The sequence below is a fragment of the Mesoplodon bidens genome (genome assembly GCF_964165515.1).
Source record: "Mesoplodon bidens genome assembly, chromosome: 14".
NCBI lineage: Eukaryota > Metazoa > Chordata > Mammalia > Artiodactyla > Ziphiidae > Mesoplodon > Mesoplodon bidens.
The window spans coordinates 13444090-13466962 of NC_138170.1; the positions used below are offsets into that span (position 1 = coordinate 13444090).

The 22873-nt window shown below is 49.5% G+C and overlaps 1 protein-coding gene across 9 annotated transcripts in view; it reads right to left on the reverse strand.

Moving 5' to 3' along the window:
- Nucleotides 1-6994: 6994 nt before the first annotated feature.
- Nucleotides 6995-22873, reverse strand: part of BCL2L11 (BCL2 like 11) — a 46331-nt gene continuing 30452 nt past the window's right edge. For 4 of the 9 annotated variants that reach the window (XM_081253865.1, XM_081253858.1, XM_081253861.1 and 1 more), the window contains one exon: nt 6995-11525. In XM_081253865.1, coding sequence (XP_081109991.1) covers nt 11427-11525 — 99 coding nt within the window. In that variant the 3' untranslated portion in view covers nt 6995-11426. Of the gene's footprint in view, nt 11526-14274; nt 16471-21398; nt 21524-22873 lie in introns of those variants that run through there. The other 5 variants (XR_014017416.1, XR_014017417.1, XR_014017418.1 and 2 more) reach the window with 5 other exon arrangements.

Genomic DNA, 22873 nt, shown 5'->3' on the forward strand with positions numbered 1-22873 from the left:
AGCTGCACCACCAGACCCTCTGCACCACGAGACCCACTGCACCACCAGACCTGCTCCCCTCCACTTGGCCTTGTTTATTTCCTGCACCTTTCACTGTCTGCTCATCTTGTCCACCTGTTTGTCTTACGCCCCTCAGCCCCACTGAATGTAAGCCCCAGGAGGGCAGGGGTCTCAGCAGCCTGGTTCCTGCTGAGTCCTGAACACTTGGAATCAATCGTGTCTCGTACATAATAGACGTTCAATAAACACTTGTTGGTCAAATGAATACGTGAAGGAATGAAGGTAAGATTTTTCCAGACTATCTGAGTTAAAGACAATAAAATCCTTTAACCTACACTTAAATGGGATAGAGATTTCCTAGATGCTGACAGAAGAAGGAAAAATGTTTGTTCCCCAGATAGCTTTTCAGAATGCTATCCAATGACTGAGAAAGCTTTGGCGCCTGGTTTTCCTCTTCCAATGGTCCAGGTGTCAAGGTAACAGAAAGGATTTACTTTTTAAGAAAATGAGCCAGGGGACTTCCCTGGTGGTGCAGTGGTTAAGAATCCGCCTGTCAATGCAGGGGACGCAGGTTTGAAGATCCCACAAGCTGCAGAGCAACTAAGCCCGTGCGCCACAACTACTGAGCCTGCACTCTAGAGACCACGAGCCACAACTACTGAGCCCACATGCCACAACTACTGAGCCCGCGTGCCTAGAGGCCACGCACCGCGAAGAGTAGCCCCGCCTCTACCCAACTAGAGGAAGCCTGGGCACAGCAAGGAAGACCCAACGCAGCCAAAAATAAATAAATGTATAGGAAAAAAAAAAAAAGCCAGATCTTCCACATCCAGGGCTTTCTGTGTCAGGCTTCTCAGCACAAATAAGTGACACATATTGACATGAAGGTCACAGTTGAATAACGGGGGGAAGAGTTACTGACAGAGCCACAAGTTCTCCTTTCCTGTTAGAGGGGCCTTAAGAGGCCGCTGGATGCCCTTGGGAGACCCCAGCCAGAACCCCAGCCTCTCCTCATGCCTCTGCAGAGATGGCTCCTGGCCCAGGGCCCCCGGAGCAAGAGGACAGGGCAGGAGTGAGCCTGGGCCTTGGGCAGCAGGACTGAACTGCTGTCCCTTTAAATTGGTCGGTTTCTGCATCCTCACTGGGGAGATGAATCCTCAGCTATAGACATGAGTCAAAGTTTGTCGAGAAAACTGTGCACTTGACTGTACGTATTTGTACCTCCATATGAATTTTTTTTTTGAAAAGAGAGAAGAGGGGACTTCCCTGGCAGTCCAGTGGTTAGGACTTCGCCTTCCAATGCAGTGGGTGCGGGTTCGGTCCCTGGTTGGGGAGTTAAGATCCCATATGCCTCGCAGCCAAAAACTCAAAACGTAAAACAGAAGCAATATTGTCAAAAATTCAATAAAGACTTTAAAAATGGTCCACATTGAGAAAAAGTCTTAGAAACAAACAAACAAACAATGAGCAGAAAAACAAATGGAACAGTGAGCAGGCCAGTGAGATGTAAGAGGTAGAGGAGATCTGACCGTGCAGGGGCTCTGGGCACTGCAGACCTGGAGCGGGGGCATCGCATGGCAGGCTGCTGCGGGCCGGGGGAGCTCTGGGGAACATCTTCCTGCGCCAGGTCTGGGGGCGACGGTGCCAGGGCGAACGGGGGAGAGTGGATCCTGTTCCCAACGGATGCACGCCAGGCCGTCCTGGACCTATGTCACTCACTCTACGTTCTAGTGGAGAGACCACCCTTGGGGGTTCTGTGACCCCTTTGCTCCATCACCCTGGCACCAGGATGCCGCCACTAACATGGCCTTACGTGTGAACAAATGTCTGGGAGCTGCTCCACCCCGGTGGTGGCATGAGTGGGACAGTGGGCAAAGAATGAGGGGGCCACCGCTTCCCCCAGACCGAGGCCACGCCTTACAGGGCAACTGGCAGCAGTCAGCAGGCTCAGGCCATACCCAGCACCCTTGGGACAACCCACACATCAGCAGCAGGCCCTCAGGCAAGGTCACCAAGAGTTGCAGGAGGTCTGAGGCAAGAAATGCGGGACCTGGGCCTCCAGAGGGAGGCGAGCCATTGGTCAAGCTGAAATGCCCTGGAGGCCAGAGACGCAAGCAAAGCCTGGGGTCTGGAGTGCCCACCCCCTCCCTCCCCTACAAGGTGGATTTGGAACAGGCCACAATGGCGTGAGTCCCCAGAATGCCCGGAACTCTTCTGAGGCCGGCAGCCTCATGGGCATCTCCTCCAAGGCAGACCCTGCCTGGCCTCAGCCTCCCACACCTGCTCCGCTGGGACCTGAGAGGGGGACGGAGGAACAGGCGGACGTATGTGCGCTGGCAGAGCCACACTGCCCGGCTTCACACCCCAGCTCTGCGACCCACGAGCTCGGTGACCCTTGGCAAGCAGATTAAATGCCCCGTGACTCAGTTTCCCTATCTCGGCACCTGGGGTCATAACGGCAGTTTCTTTAAAGGGCTGTTTGTTTGTTCTGAGATGATGGGGTGCTGCAAACAGGACCTCACACATACCAGGTACCCAAGGGTTAGTTGTCACAGTAGGTGATGGGGGTTAGGGTGTGGGGCTCTGGGAGCCGGATGGGGGTTGGGCGAGACACCCAGGGGAGCTGCAGGGCTCTCGCTCTCCAAGCTCCGGAAACAGCTCCCTCTGCGATTCCAGTACAGAATTCTACTGTGGTCTCTCCGCTTACTGGCCTTGAGACCCTGAGCAGTAGTAGCATGTCTGAGGTTTAAGCACGTTTATATTTTTATCTGCACCTGGGAGATGGTAGGATCTTAATACACATACTTGGATTGAATCAATTGTTTAGACAGATGACCACCTAGAGGACTAAAAATGTAATGAGGTGGTACAAGCGTTACGTGAAGATGTCCTTCCGGGCCAGAAAGCCTACAACGGACCATGGCACCTTTAGGGTGTATTGTGAGAATGGTTCCCCAAGTTTGATCTTGTTTAGTCAGTAGATTGAGGGGTTACTACAGAGCTAAGTCTCCCAAAATCTGCTTTAAGGAGACAAAGCTGAGCAGCTAGGATAATTTCACCTTCCCGAATCCCTTTTGGAAATGCATATGTCATATACGGGATGACATGCCAGACACAAGGGCCTTCTACTGTATCTTCTTCTTGGTACTAAATTCTCCTAAGGACTTAGGGCTTGCCTCAGGAAAGAGAGGTTTCAGGCAAAGGAGGCCCCGTGGTAGAAGTGAGACAATGAGATAACATCCTTTTGCCTTGTCATTTCCCTTCTCCTCACAGCCCCTCACAGCCCCATTCTGGTCTCGCTCAACCTACCTCAACCTATCACCTCACCCCTTCTGAATTCGTACTGTTTATGGGGGGCCTCCTAACAGCCCTTGACTCAGCCTTTCCTGACAGGTAGGAATGAATCAGCACTTCAGGCTGCCAGCCACAGCATCTGACTTAGCACAGAGGGAACTTATGGGAGGGGCCCTGCGCTCAAGGAACAAACAGGAAGTGTGGAGACCAGGCACAGGCACGCCGGCAGCAGGCACCACGGCCAGGGAATGCACATGTGCCTCCCTGTGTACCCAGCTACAAGGATGCTGCATTCCCATCAGCCCCTTCTTTTTTTTTTTTTTTTTTGCGGTCCGCGGGCCTCTCACTGCCGTGGCCTCTCCCGTTGCGGAGCACAGGCTCCAGACGTGCAGGCTCAGCGGCCATGGCTCACGGGCCCAGCCGCTCCGCGGCACGTGGGATCTTCCCGGACTGGGGCACGAACCCGTGTCCTCTGCATCAGCAGGCGGACTCTCAACTACTGCGCCACCAGGGAAGCCCCCGTCAGCCCTTTCTTGCCTCGCTTGCTCCAGGTTCAAAGTGCCGGGGAAGAGTGCTGGATTGGCTCAGCTTAGGCCACGGCTGCCGGCGGCTGTCCTGGGGGCAAGGAGTTTCAAAGGTGGAAGGCAAGGGTGGGGGGCAGGCACACAAAGAGCAACTGTGGTGGCAGTAAGAAAGGGGGAGTGGGTGGGCTGGATGCTGGCTGATCCCCATCCCTCCCCCTAGAGAAAAGCTCACAAGAAAGGTGCAGGATGTATGTATGGGAAGAAAAGTCAAGTGCACTAACAGCATCAAAAAGAAGCCTAATAGATGAAAATACGAGCTGGCTGCCTTGGAAAACGTCTTGGGAAAATGACAACGCTCTCTAAATGAATGTGGTCATTGCAGTCCCAAATTAAGACACCCACCGAACTTTGCAAGATGCTTAAACTAATTCCATAATGCACGTGAAAGACAAAATGTGGAATGGCAGGACAATCTTGAAAAATAAAGACGAGAAATTCAAAACATATTACGAAACCACAGTAATTAGCATAATGTAGATGAAAACAAAAAGATCACTGGGAAAAAGAAGAGCTGAGAAACAGAACCACATAATAGGAGAATTTGGTAGATGTCAAAGAGCCATTTCACGTGAAGAAAAGAGGACAGTCCTGGCTGTCTATGGGGGAAAAAATAAAGTTAGATTCACATTATATCATTAAAAAAAAAAAATCCAGGCGGGTTAAAGATGAAAACCACCTGTAGCATTACATGAAGACTATATCACAAAATATATTTAAAACTTTGGCCTAGGGAAGGACTCTTAAAATACAAAATACAGAAACCTAAGTAAGATTAATAAATCTGACTTCTAAAGTGGTGAGAACTACATCAAATACACCACAGCAGTTGGAAGACACGCAGTGGAATAAAACCTACGTTCACAAAAAAGATGTGTTCAAGAATATTCATAGAAGGTTTATTCATCCTAGCCCAAACTGTAAGAGCTCAGGTGTTCATTAATAAGACAACAGAGAAAGTGTGGTCTGTTCCTACAACAGAATACTACTCAGCAAGAAAAAGGAAATTACTGATGATTTTAACGTGCTGAGAAAAAGAGAAATCAGACACAAAAGACCACATACTGCATGATCCCATTCACACTCTACCTAAAAAGTAATTTATGGTGGAAAAAAATCAAATCAGAACTGAGGTCACCCCTGGAGGCAAGAGGGGAGGGACTGCCTCAGAGGGAGCATGAGGGAACTTTCAGGAGTGATATATTTTGTGATATATTCTTCATGTAACGCTACTGTTTGTTTTCATCTTTAACCCACTTGGATTTTTTTTTTAATGATATAATGTGAATCTAACTTTATTTTTTTCCCGCATAGACAGCCTTATCTTGATAGGGGTTTGGGTGACATCTTCATCCTCGGTCAAAACTTAGCAAGTGCATACTTAAGAGTTGTTGTATTGCCTGTACATTTTATCTCAGAAAACATTTATAAAAAATTAATGAACTCTAAATGATATACGTGTTGAAGTATTTAGGGATAAGGCTGCTGATGACTACGATTTCCTTTGAAATGCATCACAAGGTAAGATGCAAGAATGGATGGATAGATACAGAATCAAGGAAATAGAGTAAAACGTGAAAGGTAGAATCTAAGTGGTGGGTATATGGGTGTTCTCTGTACATTCTTTCAACTTTTCTGTATGTTTGAAAATCTCCATAATAAAATGTTGAGAAAAAAAGATAACAGACTGGAGGAAACGTATTTCCAAGAAATAAGAGATTTTTACCCAGAATATACAAAGAGCTAATTATCAATAGGAAAAATAAAAAACCCAACTGAAAATAAGCAAAGGCCTTTAGAAAAAAAGCAGATGCCAACAATGTCTGAAAAGAGCATCCTCTTTGAAAGTGGAAAATTTGAATATAGACAACAGCACCCCCCTTCCCCCTCCAGGCTGGTATCATCTTGCGACGCTTGGCAGATGTCAGCCGGTGGTCGTGTGAAGCAGAACAGCCAGTTTGGCAGCACCTGTGAGTCTGTTGAAGCTGCTAATCCCACCACCCTGAACCATCACCCAGCACGTCTCCTGCAGGCTGGTGAAGAATGGATCAGGCAGCGCCGAAGATGCAGAAAAGCCACAGCAGGACACCAGGCAAGGAGCTTCTACCCCTGTGTGCAGTGGTTAGAACGGAGTCACTACGGAAAAACCTATGACCTGCCGCTAAGTCAGAACCACATACTGGCTGTACAGCGTTTACAGAAAAGCAAAACTGCTGAATAAGTAAACACACACACAGACACACACACACACACACACACACACACAGCACAGAAAATGGGCTGGAAAAATCCAAACTCCTGCCTTGCTGAGGAAGCAGGATGAGAAACATGAGCCAGAACAACCACTTGCTTTGAAATAAATGTACATATACACACATGTATTGCTTACCTAATTAAAATGAAAAGCATTAATCTATTACCAGTTTAAAACAAAGCTCACCCAGGCTTTAACTTTCCCAGCACTTATTTCAGAGCAAAAGTGGCAAATTACGTAATTTATTTAGGATTTTATAACCTATATCCCCAAATCAGCCTTCCATTTCTCTCTGCCATTCCTAAACCAGTTCACACCTACCACGTAGCACAGGTCTCTCAAAACTCCGTGGACCCTTGTAAGATGGCAGTGATCTCTCTCTCTCACACGCGCGCACACACACACACACACACACACACACACACACACGTCGTCCAGGCACCTGTTGATTCGTGGCTTTGAGCAGGTGCTATAGAACAGCTTTCTATTAGAGTCAAACCAGACTTCCACCCTTTGAATTTTCTTCAAGTTATGAGACGGGGTGAGATGGCAGGGTTATCTGCTATAATCACTAATCAATACAGTTCAGATCTGTCACCTAGTACCACCCCCCATCCAGGTGCTGAGTCATACCTGACTACGTGGGCAGAAAACTTTGCAGTCGCTCTCCCCAGCCACTTCAAAACTTTAAAGAGTGGTTTGCTTTTAAGTATACTACACAGGATTGACTTCAAGCGAGAATTCACGAAATCTGCGTGTCCGTAATACATTCTATGACTGATAAGAGCAGAGTGTGGGCGTGTATATATCCATATGATTTCAGCTGTTTCTCCATTTCGTGAAACAAATCAAACAGCTCACCAAAACTAGTTGAAAGTTTTATTTATATAAAATTCATTAAGAACATAAAAGATTGTTTCTTTAAAAAAAAAATCTGCAGTTATTTACAGCAGTATTGCACAAGTAAAGTGGCAATTACCCTGTCAAAATTCATCAGTGCAAAACACAAGTAAGCCAGGGAAATTGCAATACATATGCTACATATGCTGGGTCCTAGGAAACAAGTTAGTGATGAATCAGTATACAGACAGATCAGTGCTATTTATAAATGAGTACCTGATGAGTTCTGATACAGTAACTAGTGGTCACAGAACCTGGACATAAAACGTAAGAGAGCTTCTAAAGTCTGAAATTCCCAAATAAAAGTAGTCAAGTTACTTAGCCGGGAGCTTGAGGCTGCTTCTTGCACACAATGCTGTTTGGAGCAGGACAGGAGTTACCCCAGCTGGTTTAGCGACACGCGTGGTCACATTCCTGCACACACGCGTGTGCGGGGTGGACGGACACACGCAGGCACCAGGCTAAATCAGCAGGGATGACAGAGCCATCGACACAGAACTGCTAGGAAGTCTCTTTCAAGCTTCCATTTCTTAACAGCCAGTCCAGTGGGGCCCCCAACCTCTCTCGAAGGCTTTGGAGAAGCAGAAGGAAAGCGTCACCCTGAAGAAGCAGGTGGATCAAATGCAGGGACCGAATGGTTCAGGGCAGGGGCTGTCCAATTAGTTCCCGAAGACACACAGTTTAGTTCGCACCTCGAAGCACAGGAAGCCACAGAGCGGGTGGAGGGAACTCAACTACTCATCAGTTGCCAGTGAGGGGTTAGTGGTGTGAAGAGGTCCTGAAGTCTCTCTGGAAGCAGAGGCCACTGGTCCCACTGTGCCTTCATCCTGCCTGGCCCCTGCCCTCAACAATCTCACGACGGCACCTCCAGAAGAAGACGTTTCCATTTCTCTGAACATGGTATTGTCAGGGATAAATTTTCAATGGAAAAAATCCTTCCCAACTGCCAATAACACATATTGGGTTGGCCCAAAAGAAGTTCGTTCGGGTTTTTCCATAAGATGTAATGGAAAAACCCGAATTTTTGCCCCCCCACGCCACATACACACACACACGTATATGTTTTGGCTTTAAAATACGGCCTGGAGTTAACAGCATTTGCTTCCATGAGAAGCTAGCCATTTGGGAACAAGAGAAAGTCACTGGAAAGTTCTAGAGTAGAATTTGACAGCCTGCTAGGTTTATGGTCTCTCGCTGGTGTCTAAACACAAACTTCATCATGAGGACAGCAAACTCTACAAATCTAAACCCATTTGACTAGAAATACCAGGAACCAAAGCTGGAGGGCCACCCCGGGGAGACCACGTGGCCTGCAGTGAGCTAACCAGTCGCCACCTCAGTTAAAGCAATTAACAGGACAGCAGGGGGTAGGGGTCAGGGAGGTCAACACTTTTCAGAATTTAAGACATTAAATAAGCTGGAAATAAATATACAACATCTCTACAAGTTACAGCATTATGAAACAGTAGGACACATTACACAGAAAAAGAATCTACAATATTTACAATCCTCAATTCTGAAAAAGTTTAGTAAAAAGTGATTTTTTTTTTTTTTTTTTACTCATTTATGCTGTACAAAATTTTACAAGAAAGGTAAAGGAAACATAATAATTGCACACAGACGTTTGGCTCAGTTGATAAGTAAAATATGACTTCCTAATCTAATAAATAGTCAAAATATATACAATATTAAGAAGGGGAAACAGGAGAAAGCTGTCGTCTACTGTGTACATTTTTTGTTTTTGTTTTTTTAACTCGGAAGAAATTTTCACCTGGTTTCTCCACAACCAAGAAAAAAAAAATTCTTCATAAACAGGAGTCCAGGTAACTTGCAGATTCACTCATGAAGTTAATTTTGTGTGTGTTTATTGCATTTCTGTGAAAAGTCACAGGACACTTTCTACAAACCTCACATGAGACGAGGTGGTCAAGGCACAAAACCCGCATTCAGTTTCCAAAAAGGGATCGAGTTATTTTTTCTCTATAAAAAGTCAAAGAAAGGAAAAATAAGAAGTCAAAGGTACACCCACAGTGGGTATACTTTCTGCAGGGAGGCATCTTGATAAACAGATACGTACAGTACAGAGACGTCTAGTCACCTCTCTTAAGTCCTGGGGCAACATCCTCTTAATACTTCTACAATTCATAGAATCTCTACTTTCCTCACCAGCTGCTTCCACGGCCAGCCCGGGGGCCTGGAGGCCGCCGAGCCCGAGGTAAACTTGCACGTGGGCGAGCAAGCACTCAGCCCCCGGGCACCAGGGCTGAAGGAACAGAATAAAGTGCTCCAGTCCGAGAGACTGGCCCGTATAGAGTATGGAGGTCCTGGGAGGGGAGCGGCCCAGAACCAAATACGTCTTTGGTGTGTGTGTCCAGCAGGCCCACGGCTGCAATTCCACCAACCACCTTAACAACCGCGTGGACTTGAGGACCCTGCAGAGGGGTTCAAGACATGCCAAGGACACAAGCTGAGACTCAACACAGCTTTACAACAATTCAAGACCCCAAGAAGATATCTGGGGAAAAGAAAACTTTTAGAAGGAAGAATATTTGGAGTCAAATATCTCTACCTAAGGAAAAAGTGTATATGCAACATATATATATATATACTTATATAAAATTATGAAGATACAAAAGTGAATCAATTTTTCCAACTGATAACGTGAAAACACTGGTTCTCGACGGGCCAAAAGCAAATACGACAGTTGTTGTTGGCGCTGTTGACTCATCTGAAAAATCACGTATCTTTTTTTAAAAAAGCTGTTTAATGATCTGAGGTTTCTAAAACTTTAAGAGTGATGGGGTTCACAGAACGATCTCCACCTCCCCTCTTTCAATGCTCCCTAATCTGTCTTTCTTGGGTCTCCCCAGTAGTTTAACTGCCTTTGAAAAGACTGACCAACTCGTGGGCTTCCATTCTCTGCCATAATCATGGCAGGCGCGGAGGAAGGGAATCCCCAACAGAAGTGGCTGCATGCAGGGGGCCTGACAAAATCCAGCCGTCCCAAGAGAAGTGGAACAAGTGACACAGACAGCTGTCAGAAGGCCAAGGGACCATTTCAGACTTGTGTCCAACGGGGTTTTTTATGGAACTGCTGAGAGCAGAACTAAGTCTGTATTTCAGAGAGTGGGAACCAAGTGTTAGCCATCAAAAGCCAGATGAACTCTGAGCTGGACAAAAAGCCAGGATGCCCAGGAAACAGCTGTCTCAAGTCCCGCCCATAGCCTGCGCCAATTCCCACAAGGGCTCGAGCTTGGATACCTCGACGGAGCTCGGCTGCACGTGGGCATGTTAACCACCTGGGGCCTTAGGCTGAGAGTCCATCCTGTGATATGGGAAGGCCTGCATCCAGAAAAGCCAACAGTGCATACCTTGTGTTATGACTGTCATTACCTCTTCAGGACACTTCTAAACGACAAGCCCATCAAAACCCAACGAAAACCAACATCGAGCATCTCCCAGTGAGTAAGCTACCAACAGACAAACAGACCTATGTCTGATACAGGCAGATACTAACTCATGTTCAGACCCAATTATACTTTTTACCATGAAAATACACTGGACCAAATGTGTGCATCAGTGTCCCGACAGGCTGGAGGAGCATCACCAAAGGATGTAAGGAAAAACACAAAAAGAGTCTGAAATTTTGCCACAGATGCAACTGAATTTAAGGAGGTGAGTAGATATTTACAAAATGGGAGTGGCACGTCAATACAGGCTGACAAGAGACCCCTCTCCCCCTTTTACCAGTTCCACTCACAAGAACTTTTTTGGTATTAATAATAATGACTTAAAAAAAAAAAAAGGTCCAAGAAGCAATGGCAGGGAAGGGAGGGGCCACATCATACCTCTCCTGTTTAAAAATGCTGTATGGTGACCTCTAAAAATAAACTAAGGCAGCTTTATAAATCAGCTGGCTCAGTTTCCACTGCAGAGTTTACACAATCCTCTGAGAGTAGGCAAAAGGTTCTTAAAATTTTAGTACAAAAATCACTCACGAGTTGGTTAAAAAGTTTCCGTTTCCTTTTTGAAAAACCTGTTCTTATCAAAAGGTGGGGGAAAAAAAAAACAACACACGGCATGTAAACACCATTCTTGCATAAGATCCTGCTCCAAAGAACCATGATTTGTACAATGTTTAAAAAGAGAATCCTCCCTCATTTACATTCACAACAAGCTTCTGTTAGAAAGTCGGCCGCGTGGTGATGATGAAAGACAAGGTCAGGTCCACGTGCAGCTCGGTGTCCTCCGGGGACACGCCGGCAGGCTCCCCGCCTGCCCCCTCAGGCGAGGGACCTCGGGCTGCACAGCAAGGGCACCGAGACACCGAGGTGCTGGGCTTGTCGGTCTGAACGAGCAAAATGTCTGCACATCCCGGCTCCGCGAGGAACCCGCTGTCACTGCATCCTCCACACCAGACGGATGATGTGGCGTAACAGTCGTAAGATAACCATTTGCGGGTGACCTTCGGCTGCTTGGTGATTATTCAGAAAGACCTGAAACAACAAAAGGAAAGCTCCTTACTTTCCAGCCCCGACTTATTTCGGGGCTTGGCGGGGGAACCCATATTTAAGGGAACAACCAATCCCACCTGAACAGCTATGAAGGTGCCTCTTAAAGGGCCACTTCTTCCCTGAGACGTCACTGCAAAAAAGAGCAGGCACACCAAATGATGGTTTTCTTTAAAGCGACCAAAGGGATGTTTGGAAAGCTCAAAGTGAATCCCTGAATCTGTCCCCCCCACCTTTTTTTTAAATCGTAAACTCTTGTAAATTCTTCTTTGGAATAAAGGAGGCTTTTACCGTTTATTTGTGAGTTGCAATTTTTCCCTGTATTCCCCCATTCAATCTGGGCTGCCACAATCAGACAGACAGAAAGCGTGAGGACACTTTTTTTCTGGCATCTGTAGTGGAAATCTCAGCAGACAGTAACTGCCCCGGCTCTGTCAAATAGATGCACTGTTTCCCCTTCTAAAAACCACAGGTGACGCCATCGCTGGCCGGAGCTGCCTCGATCAGGAAACGTAGCAACCATTGGAAAATGAGTATCCCCCACCGGCTCTGCGCAGGTGCTGGAGAAAAGCCACTCCAAGTCCCGGAGTTGGGGGGGGGGGTCCCGTGAAGAGAGGCGCAGGTAAAGCAGATGGAAGAGAGGAAAGAAGGAACCTGGTGGATGCGAGGTAACCACCCTACTGCCCAAGTTACCAACATTCAAATACGTTTCAGACTCCCTCAAGGGTGAGTTTCGGGTGGCTGTCATTTACTTGAGAAATCAGTGATTCGGGGTAATTTGCCCTAAGAAGCTAAATAAAGTGGAGCACTGATGCGCCACCGTGCCTCTGGCTGTCGGTGGGCAGTTCCGCTGGGTAAGCGCTGTTGGTCCAGTGCTGCGGCCACGGTCACCGACACAGGCGGCATCAACCACTGGCCCCTCCAGTACCCCGGAGTGGCAGGCAAAGAGCGATGAAAAATAGAAAAGCCCTGTTTGCCGGGGACCACCACGGGATCATGACAAGCTGAGAAACTGTTCCAAAGGCAACGGCCAGGGTATTTCAAGGTCTCAGAGGTCCTTGGGTCTTCCACCTTCGAGCTCTAATCCATTTCGCAGGTTAAGAGCAGGGTGTAAACTCAGAGCAGCCAAAGCTGGCAACAGAGCACATCTGCCTCCATGTCAGGAGCTGTGACCGGTTTCCCTGTTCAGGTCTGAAATCCACACCCCAGGCCAGCTCCCTGCTCTGTCTGGAGTGCTCCACCAACCCCCTTCTCACTCCGGCGGGCTGGGGGGCGCTTTCCAACACACATCCATGGGACCGCTGGCCACGGGGCAGGCTGAGGACAGGCGTCCCCTTCCCAGACACAATCGCTGTCCACAGACGCGAGCTGCGAGCAGAGCTCCCTCTTTGCCACTGTTTACACAGCCCTCTGGGGCTCGCCGTACGGGATGGAATTGTGATAAGGCCGGAGCACGTCCCTTGCTCCTTCCAGAACCAGGAACCAGACTGGAGGAAATCAGCTTTATGTAAGCGATTCCTGTAGAGGCGCTCCGTAACCACAGTCTGCGATTTTTATCTGCTTGACACACAAGATTGCTTTGTTTTGATTTAACTTTCAAAATTACTTTGCTTCTTCTGGGTGAGAATAATTTAGGGGAAGGTTAATTTTAGTTGAGACTAATATTAACAGGTTGAAAGAGGCTTATTCAAAATAAAACCACGACTTACTAAAATGAAGAAAGCGTATGCAGAGCTGAGCTAAACTACCACTTCAAGGTGGGAAATCTCAAGCCAAACAGTTGTCACTGCTGGCCTCAGCAGGACCGGAGAATGGAGTCAAAATGACGCCACGAGGGGACTGGGTCGCACAGTAGGGACAGATGCCAACTGCTGACACTTAGCCAATTTTATATTCCAGAACTGGCAGCGTCTGAGAGGAGAAACCTTCCACGCACCCTTGAGGACAGCAGGTGTAGGATGAGAGAAGTCTTCCCGAGTTTTTTAGATTGTTGCTTTCGTGTTCCGTGAAAAGAATATGGGGGGGGGGTATGCAAAGACATGCCAGGGTGGCAGGGGAATGCAAGAAAGATCTGTTAAAAGGAACACCCAGTCCCTGACAAATGAGAAGATGCTACAACATCTGGGTTAGCGAGGATATGGGGACACCTGGCCCCTCGACAGCACGCGTGACAACACGGCACACGCCGTTGAACCGGCAAATGATTGCTTTTGGACGACATTCCATGGAGGAAGCCATTACCACTGATTCCAAGAGCCCTGGCAGCCCAGAAAGCCCTCAACAGCTGGCAGAGCCCGCCGAAGCTGCTGCTGGCACAGCGTGGATGGCCCACACCTCACGAACAGCTGGAGGATGGGCAGCTGGTGCCAGGGCAGACGCGCTGCCCTCTGACACCTGCAGCCGTACGGGTCAGCTTCCTTACGGGAGTCACCGAGCACACGGTCTGGGCCTGACGATGGTAATGGCGGGCAGACGTGGTCGGCCCAGCCAGCATGAGATCTTAGGCTTCTGGCCTCCAGGAATGTGAAGAAATACATTTCTGCTGTTTAAGGCCCCCTGTCCGTGGTCCTGTGCTCTGGCCGTCCTAGCAAACTAATATACCCACTCATGCTTAATCATCATTCCTGGTCCTTCACCTTTTAAGTGAAAAACAAAACTTCTTAGCTCAGAGTTGCGTAATGCTGCTTTAGTCTACATCATAAAAACACTTTAGAAAGCTATATTACAATGATTCATCTGGGGAAAGAACTAAACAACTAAATACACTCCTAGGAACAAACAATTTATGTCTTACACACACACATGTACAAAGTGCAGGATCCCATCCAACTGGGATTTTCATCTCCGTGGTCTAGATCAAGAAGTGGATGATTTGGGGTAACTAGCTTTTATGGCCATCCTGACAGTCCATGCTCCTCTCTGGCCGAGGGGCTCCGGCATCACAGGCAACCCTCGACGTCGTAGCCTGTCTGCACCCAGTTAAGTCTCGTGGGCATTCCTGAGTCGCCCACGGCGCAGCCCACCGTACAGGGCGCCCACAGTGCCGCCATCAATGAGAAGAGCCCGAGAGAAAGCTGCCCTGTGTCAGGAGCCACAGGCAGGCAAGTGCAAGTTCCCACCTCGCAGACGGAAACCCATCCACACGTTCCAGTGAAACCTGAAGCCTACAGCGAAACACAGTCAAGATGCGGAGGGTCCTCCTTGTCCCAAGAGCAACACGACAGCATCTCCTTTATGGAGCTTACACTCTGCTGAGGGACAGAGCCATGCGAACGGACACGATCTTGTGACAAGGGTAAAAAAGAGGTAAAGACAATGACAGAGAAAGCAGCATCGGCCAGAGAGGCGGGTGGCGGGGCCGGGAGAGCCGGGGCAGGGAGGCACAGCGCCAAGCGCCATGCTGAGTCAGAGGAAGAAGAGTTGCTGGGAGCAAAGGAGAGGGAATTATAGGAGCAGAGGCAGGGCCCTGCCCGCAGGAAGGAGCAGACGGCCTGGTAAAAATCGTAGTTTATGGGAAAACATAGTATTTGATTTTTCACAATAAGCCAGAATGAAAAGCAGTGTCAGATTCCAGGGCTGTTCCATCCAAGAATCGTCCCATAAAGGTGCTTGCGATGGACTCAGGAGCTCTGAGTTTCCCTGGACAGACTTGGGTTTTCTTTGAAGATGTGAAATATGACCTTGGAGACAGTGTCAAGAGCATTCAGCAGGGAATCCCAAACAGTTCCCTGCACGTCCACACCAGAGGCCACAGGCTCACCTGGGCGGCAGATGGGGTGCGCTGTACCGAGGGTCTGCCCTGGAGTGGGGAGCAGGGTCCAGGCTGACTTGTCACGACCGGGGAGCAGCCCATATGTTGAGGAGCTGGGCCTCCGCATGGGGTGGGACAGGAGAGGAGGCTCAGGGACTGGACCCAGCGCCGGCGACCACCATGGCTGTAGCACCGGGACCGCCTCAGGTTGCACTCGAGACCACCAATCAAGTATCAGGGAATTTAATTACATTTTTTTTTTGGTGGTATGTGGGGCTCTCACCGCTGCGGCCTCTCCCGCCACGGAGCACAGGCTCCGGACGTGCAGGCTCAGCGGCCATGGCTCATGGGCCCAGCCGCTCCGCAGCATGTGGGATCTTCCCGGACCGGGGCACGAACCCGCGTCCCCTGCATCGGCAGGCGGACTCCCAACCACTGCGCCACCAGGGAAGCCCTTAATTACATTTTAATGCCAAAACAACAATCACAGCCAAACCAGGGAAGCAGGTGTGCGGCATGCAAAAGAGGCCTGGGGCCCAGGCTGCCCCGGGGAACTGGCCAGGTTGACCACAATGTACCTGCAGTGGGCTGCTCTGATCCCGCTTCACTCTCCTGCAGATGGAGAGGAGCCCAGCCTCTGGAAAGTACACAAGACACAGCAGGCCTTCGGACTCTGTGAGCCTGAGCTCGGGGACAAGAAGGATCGCCCACCGTCACCGATAAATGGAACAACCTGGCACACGCCTTTTCAGTCTTCACGGCCCCCCAAGCCAGCGTGGCTCTCCTGCCCTTTGACAGACGGGGCTTACGGATCAGGAACCACCAAGTAACCCTGACAGTTCATCTCAACTCCAGCTCAGTGCAGAACACACACTCACCAATCCGGGCTCCAAAGGCGGGGTCAAACATCGCTGGGCCAAGTGACTGGGTACGTACAACCCACAGGTACACTCAGCATTACTCAAGACGGCTTTCCGTCAAAACCACACAGATGCGCACAGTGCAATAAAAATCAAGGTTGAGGAAGATCACAGATGTTAAGAAAGAGACACTTACCCTGGGAACTAGGGCTGAGATTGGCTGCAACAGAACCACAGTTTAGGGAAGAGTTTCCTGGCAGTCAAGGACACAAGGACATTATTTTTCACCGTCTTATCAAAAAGAGCTCAGTACCAAACTCTAGGAGGCAAACCAAAAAGCAAGGTGTACCTGCAGAACTCGGAGACTCTGAGCAATTTTTTAAAACTTGTACAAAAGCTTGTTTCTTATAGAATTTCAACACTGAATGCCTAAGACATCCTAAACTTTTTTTTTTTTTAAGGTAGATACATTTTTAAGTGGGAACACGTTCTAGGAGACTGAATTCTGGACTCTGAGACCAGGAAGGACGCTGACAAAGAGAGAACCTCTTTGTCAGAGGATGGAGCGTCTGTCTGTCTGGATGGTGTCTGCTCCCCCAGGGGCGGTCACGGCATCTTCCAGAACAGTGCTGAGAGCTGCCATAATCACAGGTGACGGAGTGAGGCAAGGGACAGAGTGGCCCTGCTGATGGATGGAAGACCACCTCTACCCAATCACAACGCATCAACCTAAACGTTATTTTAAGGGACAAGCGCGTGACACAGAGGTCAGAGAGGAACAGGGCCCATGTGTGATGACTCAATGTGGAGACTTTCTGAGAAGACCTGGTCTCTCTCCACTTTAAGACCGAGAACCACCGTCAAAGGACATCTCAGCTCAGATTCCAGTGCAGGCTCCATATCCACTGCTGTTCTCAGGTGTCAGACATGCTACTGCAATGCTGCCCAAAAACCAAATTCACTTTCTATTTATCACCAAGGCAACATGGGCATTTGCATAGCCACTGCCTAACATGCTTTGATGTCAACACAGCTGTGGAAAGGGTGCCGGCGGAGCTCCCTGGCCGGATGCGGTGCCCCCTCCACCCCAAGCACCAGAAGTGAGCTCTCCCACTAGGGTGATGATGTGATCCCCAAACGTCGCAGAAAGACTGCATCTGCACAGATCCCGCTTTCCAACTTTCAGTGCATCATTTCAAAGAATCTATTACTGGTACCGCTTTTGGTAGGACCAATACTCACTTCTCCCATTAACCTGGCATGCACTGGATTTTCTTAGTACAATACCTCCCCCTCCCCGCAGTATATCTCTAGGTAACTTGTCGGCCCCCAGGCCCCACGGCTCCAGCTGGCTGAAATGAAGAACCCTGGCCCGTGACCTTCGAGGTGTGTCACTACGTCAACCACGGAGAAGCCGGAGAGACGGCTCTTACAACTCCCGCACGAGGCACCATTAGGCAAACTATTAGATGCAGAGCGAGAACACGCTGTTCTAAAATGCCCCGGCCTCCGACAAATGCTAATGAGATGTAAGCACTTTAACCGCAGCTCAAACCCCTCTGCTTTGGCTCAACTGGAAGAAGTCTAGCGGAGGATGACGTGATAGGCCGATTATTTCTGTATGTCTGCAGGAGGGCCGAGCCTCAAAGTGCATCTCCATTTCCTCCTCAAGAGATTAAAAAAAAAACCCAGCTCGACCTCTCTGAAGTCCCCCTCCAGGCACCTGCGTCTCCCAATGGTTATGTGTTGATGGCCTGCGGTGCCTCAAGGGCCAGGCCGCCATGCAGGTGTGCCCACCTGCCACAGCCCAACGGCGCCCTCACGGGCAGTGTGAGCAAGCACACAAGCCACATCCAGCTTGGTGCCCACCCAGCCATTCACACACACACCAGCGCCTCAACCTCGGCTCACATCTGTGTAACCCAGACAGACGTGGCACGTCCGGGGTCCCCACCCCCCCGCCCCTGGGGGTCCCCCCCCCACGACATTTCCTTTAACGAGCTGGGTACTTAGCAGACACATAGGTGAACAAAGTTACTAGGGTCTCTCTATCCAAAGCTTAAAGACCGATGGAGAAAAGTCTCAACTACAGTTCAAAGTGAGAGAAGACAGGATGGTAGCACGGGACGATGGACGGCATTTTCTAGATGCGTCTCTAAGTGCTCTGGTTTAATCGTCACTACATCCCTAAGAGGCTGACCGAAAATGGGGCTCCTGAAGGTGGACAGACGGAGTCTGACCCCGAGGTCCCTGCCGTTGTCTGTGAGCCGCATCTTACTATGAGATCACCCTTTGTCCCCCACAAGTCACGGAAAGCCCTCCGTTCAGCCCTCCACAGCCACGGTCTCCATGGAGATAATCTGCACCCCATGCTCTCCGGGAAGGTCTCGGGGAAACACAGCAGAGCCGATGTCACAGGAGGGAGGCTCTTCTCTCTCACACGCTCCGGCATCTCCGTGATGGGCTCATTCTCTTCATCTCGTCATTGTCCGTGTGGTACGGATATGGCACGTGTCAGACAGGTGTGCAAGGCTCTTGAGACCGCAACTGCCTTATCCAACTCCATGGAAGACACTCATTAAACCTGAAAACTGTATCCCAAATAAATGGCAGGCATCAATTTATCCTGCCCACGGCTGGCTGTGCTACGAAAACTGTCATTCTATCAACCTGCGTGAGACAAATGTGGGGCATCATCTCATGAGATAGGATGGGCCCGGTTTTAATGTTTGATATGCAGATTTTTCATTATTCATTTCTCAGACAGTAACAGAAAGCATCTCATTTTGTTCAACTCCAACATGGGATTAACGAAGGCCTCAAAAGAGGGCCGTCTGAGAACATGCATCTCTGGACGTAAGTACGGTTTACGCTATTACCCAACAAACTACAATTCTGACCTCTCCCCGTCCACTAGCTACAGAAGACCATCTATAGAAGAATATCCCTTCCGAAAACGAGGATCAAACAGCACAGGGAATTTCACTTGATAGGAAAGACAACACATACAGATTTCAAGTTCACATATAGTACAGCTGACCCTTGAACAATACGGGTTTCAACTGTGCAGGTTCACTTACACACGGAGCTTTTTCAGTATGGTACCTGTTTCATTTTACAGATCTTTACGTTAGCGAAGTGGGGGGAAAAGGTTGGGTTCCATATGAGCTCACAGTATGTGGAATCAAAAGGACTAGAGTTTGAGTCCTGATCCTGTCCAAACAGTTTCAGCTTCCTGCCCTTGGGTGAGTCATTTATCAATTCCTTTGTCTTGAGGCAGGGATGGCAGTGCGTGGATTTTTGACTCCAAGGAGGGTCGGCACCCAGAGCCCCTTTGATGTTCCAGGGTCAACTTACATGAAAATGCTAATGTGTTGACACCAATTAAACTGCTGTTTCCCTCAGTACCAGTCTGCAAGCCACCTTTTCTTCTCCACTTTGTGTGGTTCAGGGCTGCACTTCCCTCTGTGTCGTTCGGTCAGTTCATGCCTGCACACGCCCGGGACAGAAGTAGGAGGCAGGCAGTGTGAACAAAAGATACACTGTCTCTCGTGATCAAACAATGAAAGGGTTTTCATCTACTTCTTGGCCCTTCTAGAGAGCCTGTCCTAGCATCACGTGCTGCTGTCCACTGCAGCCCCCCACCGGGACATCCCCATGCCACAGCTAACCAAGGGCAGCCTATTGGAGCACAGAGTGCCTTAGGCTGGACAAGCTGATGGCGAGGCAAGAAGGTGAGGGATCCCAGCCTCGGTACTGGGGGCAGGGGGGAGCCGGGGCATGCTGGTTAGAGAATGGGGCTGATCACCCCAAGAGCACGTGTCTTCACGTTCTCAAGGGTCTAGCACCCTCTCCATGGCCTCAGACTGCAACCCCAGCCAGGGCCAAGAATCCCATCCAATTGGACACCATCCCCAAGAACCTGCGGTGAGCACACAGCATCCCACGCCCGCAGGGGACCGGAGCCCACACTTGCTGACGCTCCCTCCAGCAGATGGGACCTGGACTTGCGCTCAAGCAATTTCTGAGTTGTGAAAGAAGCCAGCAGAGGCTATCAAAAACAACAGGAAAGCTGGCTGCCTCGGTGGAGGCCCCCACCCATGGGGAAGAGGAGGCATCAAGGTGCCAGCTGCTGCAACACACACAGATGCCGCTGCACCGCGGCTCCCCACCAGCTGCTTGCCCTCTTCAGAGAGCCCCAGAGAGAGACGCAGTTTCCCCACTGATGTCCCTGGCTGCCCGGTGTTCCCCGAGAGCCCTCGCCCTCCCTCCCCGGAATCTCACAGAGCTGGACATGGGGAGCTATGGAGCCAGGACACCGTATGGTTGCAGGTCGTCCAGCAATGGATCCCAGAGCTCCACCACTTCTCTGGACCCTTGGGTTTTGTCCCACTACATGCTCTACGTGTGCCTAGGCTGCTGCAGCACTTTCATGCCTAATGACATGGTAGAGACGCACCACGGGGCTGCCACTGGCCAAATCTGTGACAATCTGAGCATTAAGTATCGAGAGGGACACATAATAACCTGCTGAACTAAACACGGACCCATGAACTAAAGTTGACAAACGAAGTAAACACAGGGGAGAAAGGGAAGTTATTCCTCATTTATACACACTTTCCTTCTATGACAAATGTAAAAGTACTGACTTTGTAGTGGAGGACACCACCTCTGACCAGAGTCCCAGGAATAGGACAAACTGACACCCTGTGCCTCCCGATACGATGCACGGAGGAGGACACGATGTCACACTGTTGGGACGACTGGCGAGGTCTGCATAAGACCCACAGATGACACAACAGTACTGCCACGTTGTTAACTTCCCAATCTTGCTAATTACTCTGCGGTTGCACAAGAGAATACTCATTCTTAGGAAGGACACGCTGATGAATTTAAGAGTAAAGGAGTATCGTGCCTGCAGCTTGTTCTCGAATAGTTCAGAAAATAGTTTGCACACAGGTAGGTCCAAGGAGGGAGGAAGTTAAAGCAAACATGGCAGAATGTTAACAGCAGGGGACTCGTGTGGCAGATACAAGAAGGGTCTTTGTACCATTCTTGCAACTTTGGCGTAAAAGTCTGCAATTATTTCAAAACAGAAAGTTACAAATATACACCAGACTTGGGAGCAGTAAAACTCCCATCAGGTAGAGGGGCGGGTCGCCCTGCCCTGGCAGGGTTCATTTGGGGCGATGACACCCACCGAGTCACAAAAGGAGAAGGGAACATGCACCGGGGCTTTGCGCTCACCTGTGCCTCTCTCACCTCCTGCTTCAAGGATTCAGACTCCACAGCTCCGTCTCATATGCTTCCCCACTGCCCTCAAGTGCACTGAGCACATGACAACTACACGACAACTTCCTCTATTGCTCTAACTGAAAAAACGGGAAAATATCCTGTCAGGCTTTGCAAGGCTTATGGCAACAAAAGACCAACACTTTACAAAACGTACTGTAACAGTATTAAGCAAGTAGAGACACCGAATATTTAAAAGGCTCTGATCCACCATAAAGCAGCGCGGCGACGGACTCTGCTTGCCAAGAAGGGACACCTCCCCGGACAGACAAGTGCGTAACTTGGAAGCAAAATCCCTCCCATTTCCTCCCGAGATTTCCACCCCCAATATTCAACAATGGCCCATCAGTGTGACCGCAGACAATGGACTGTTTTGAATCCAACAACTCTTAAGACAGGCGTCTGCGGCCCTGGGGTCACTGTGTCACTATCCCGAGTTTCAGAGTCTGCTGTTTTGAACTGGCTGTTTTTAAGACCTGGAGAGCAAGTCTGTTTCGTTTTTGAAAAATGAGGTTATAAGCTAGTCTGTCTCTTCTACTCACCCCCCCACCGACATTCCAGACTTCTTAGAAAGCTAGAGTCCTTTCAATGATTAGCGACTGCATTTTTGCATTGGTTCTTTTTTAAGAGATGCCAAATAAGGTTCACGATTACAAATATTGAGAAATACTGTGATGAGACTCACTTCTATTTATCTTACCCAGAGCACTGAGAACAAACAGGTTGCAGCTCATTTGAAAAAACAGATATGAGCATCTTCAACACTAAACTGTGTAATAACACTGGGAGCACGGTGGGGAGGCGAGGTGTGAACTGTGAGAGGCTCTTCTCTCACCTGCAAGGGAGAGGCTTGATGATTAAGACCCCCACCCCAGTGGCCTGTGTCTCCTCTGCACGTGATCTGAACTGTCCCCCACCTCGGCAGCCTACGTGTGGGCATGGCTGTGCTCCAACCCCCCCGCCCCCACACCCTAGCCCATTCGGGGCCACCACAGAGATGCATCAGCCAGACCCATCCAGGCAGGCTCAGGGGAAAGCTCTGCAGAGTCACTGATACTTCAGGCGAATCACAGAGTCACTGATACTTCATGTAAGTTCAAAGAGAAACTTTTGCAAAACCTTCTGAAACACATCTGGCTCTCTGGCCAAAGGTTCTCATCCAACCCCCTGACGATGGAGCTGTGCTGACTCATCTCGGTGTCCAGAGCTCCCCGGACTCTGAAGCCACCAGAGCCCGGCAGCCTCACTTCTCCTGGGGAGCCCCAGCCAAGCCAGGCCTGGAGCCCTAAGGACCTCTACCACCCGCTTTGAGATGGGATGGGGAGGTGGCAAGCCCAGAGCGCCCGTCAGTTCACGGCCCAGGCTCAGCCTGAGAAGCCACCATAGCCGTGAGAAGTGACCTCTTCCTGCTGGATTCGTGACACGTTCCA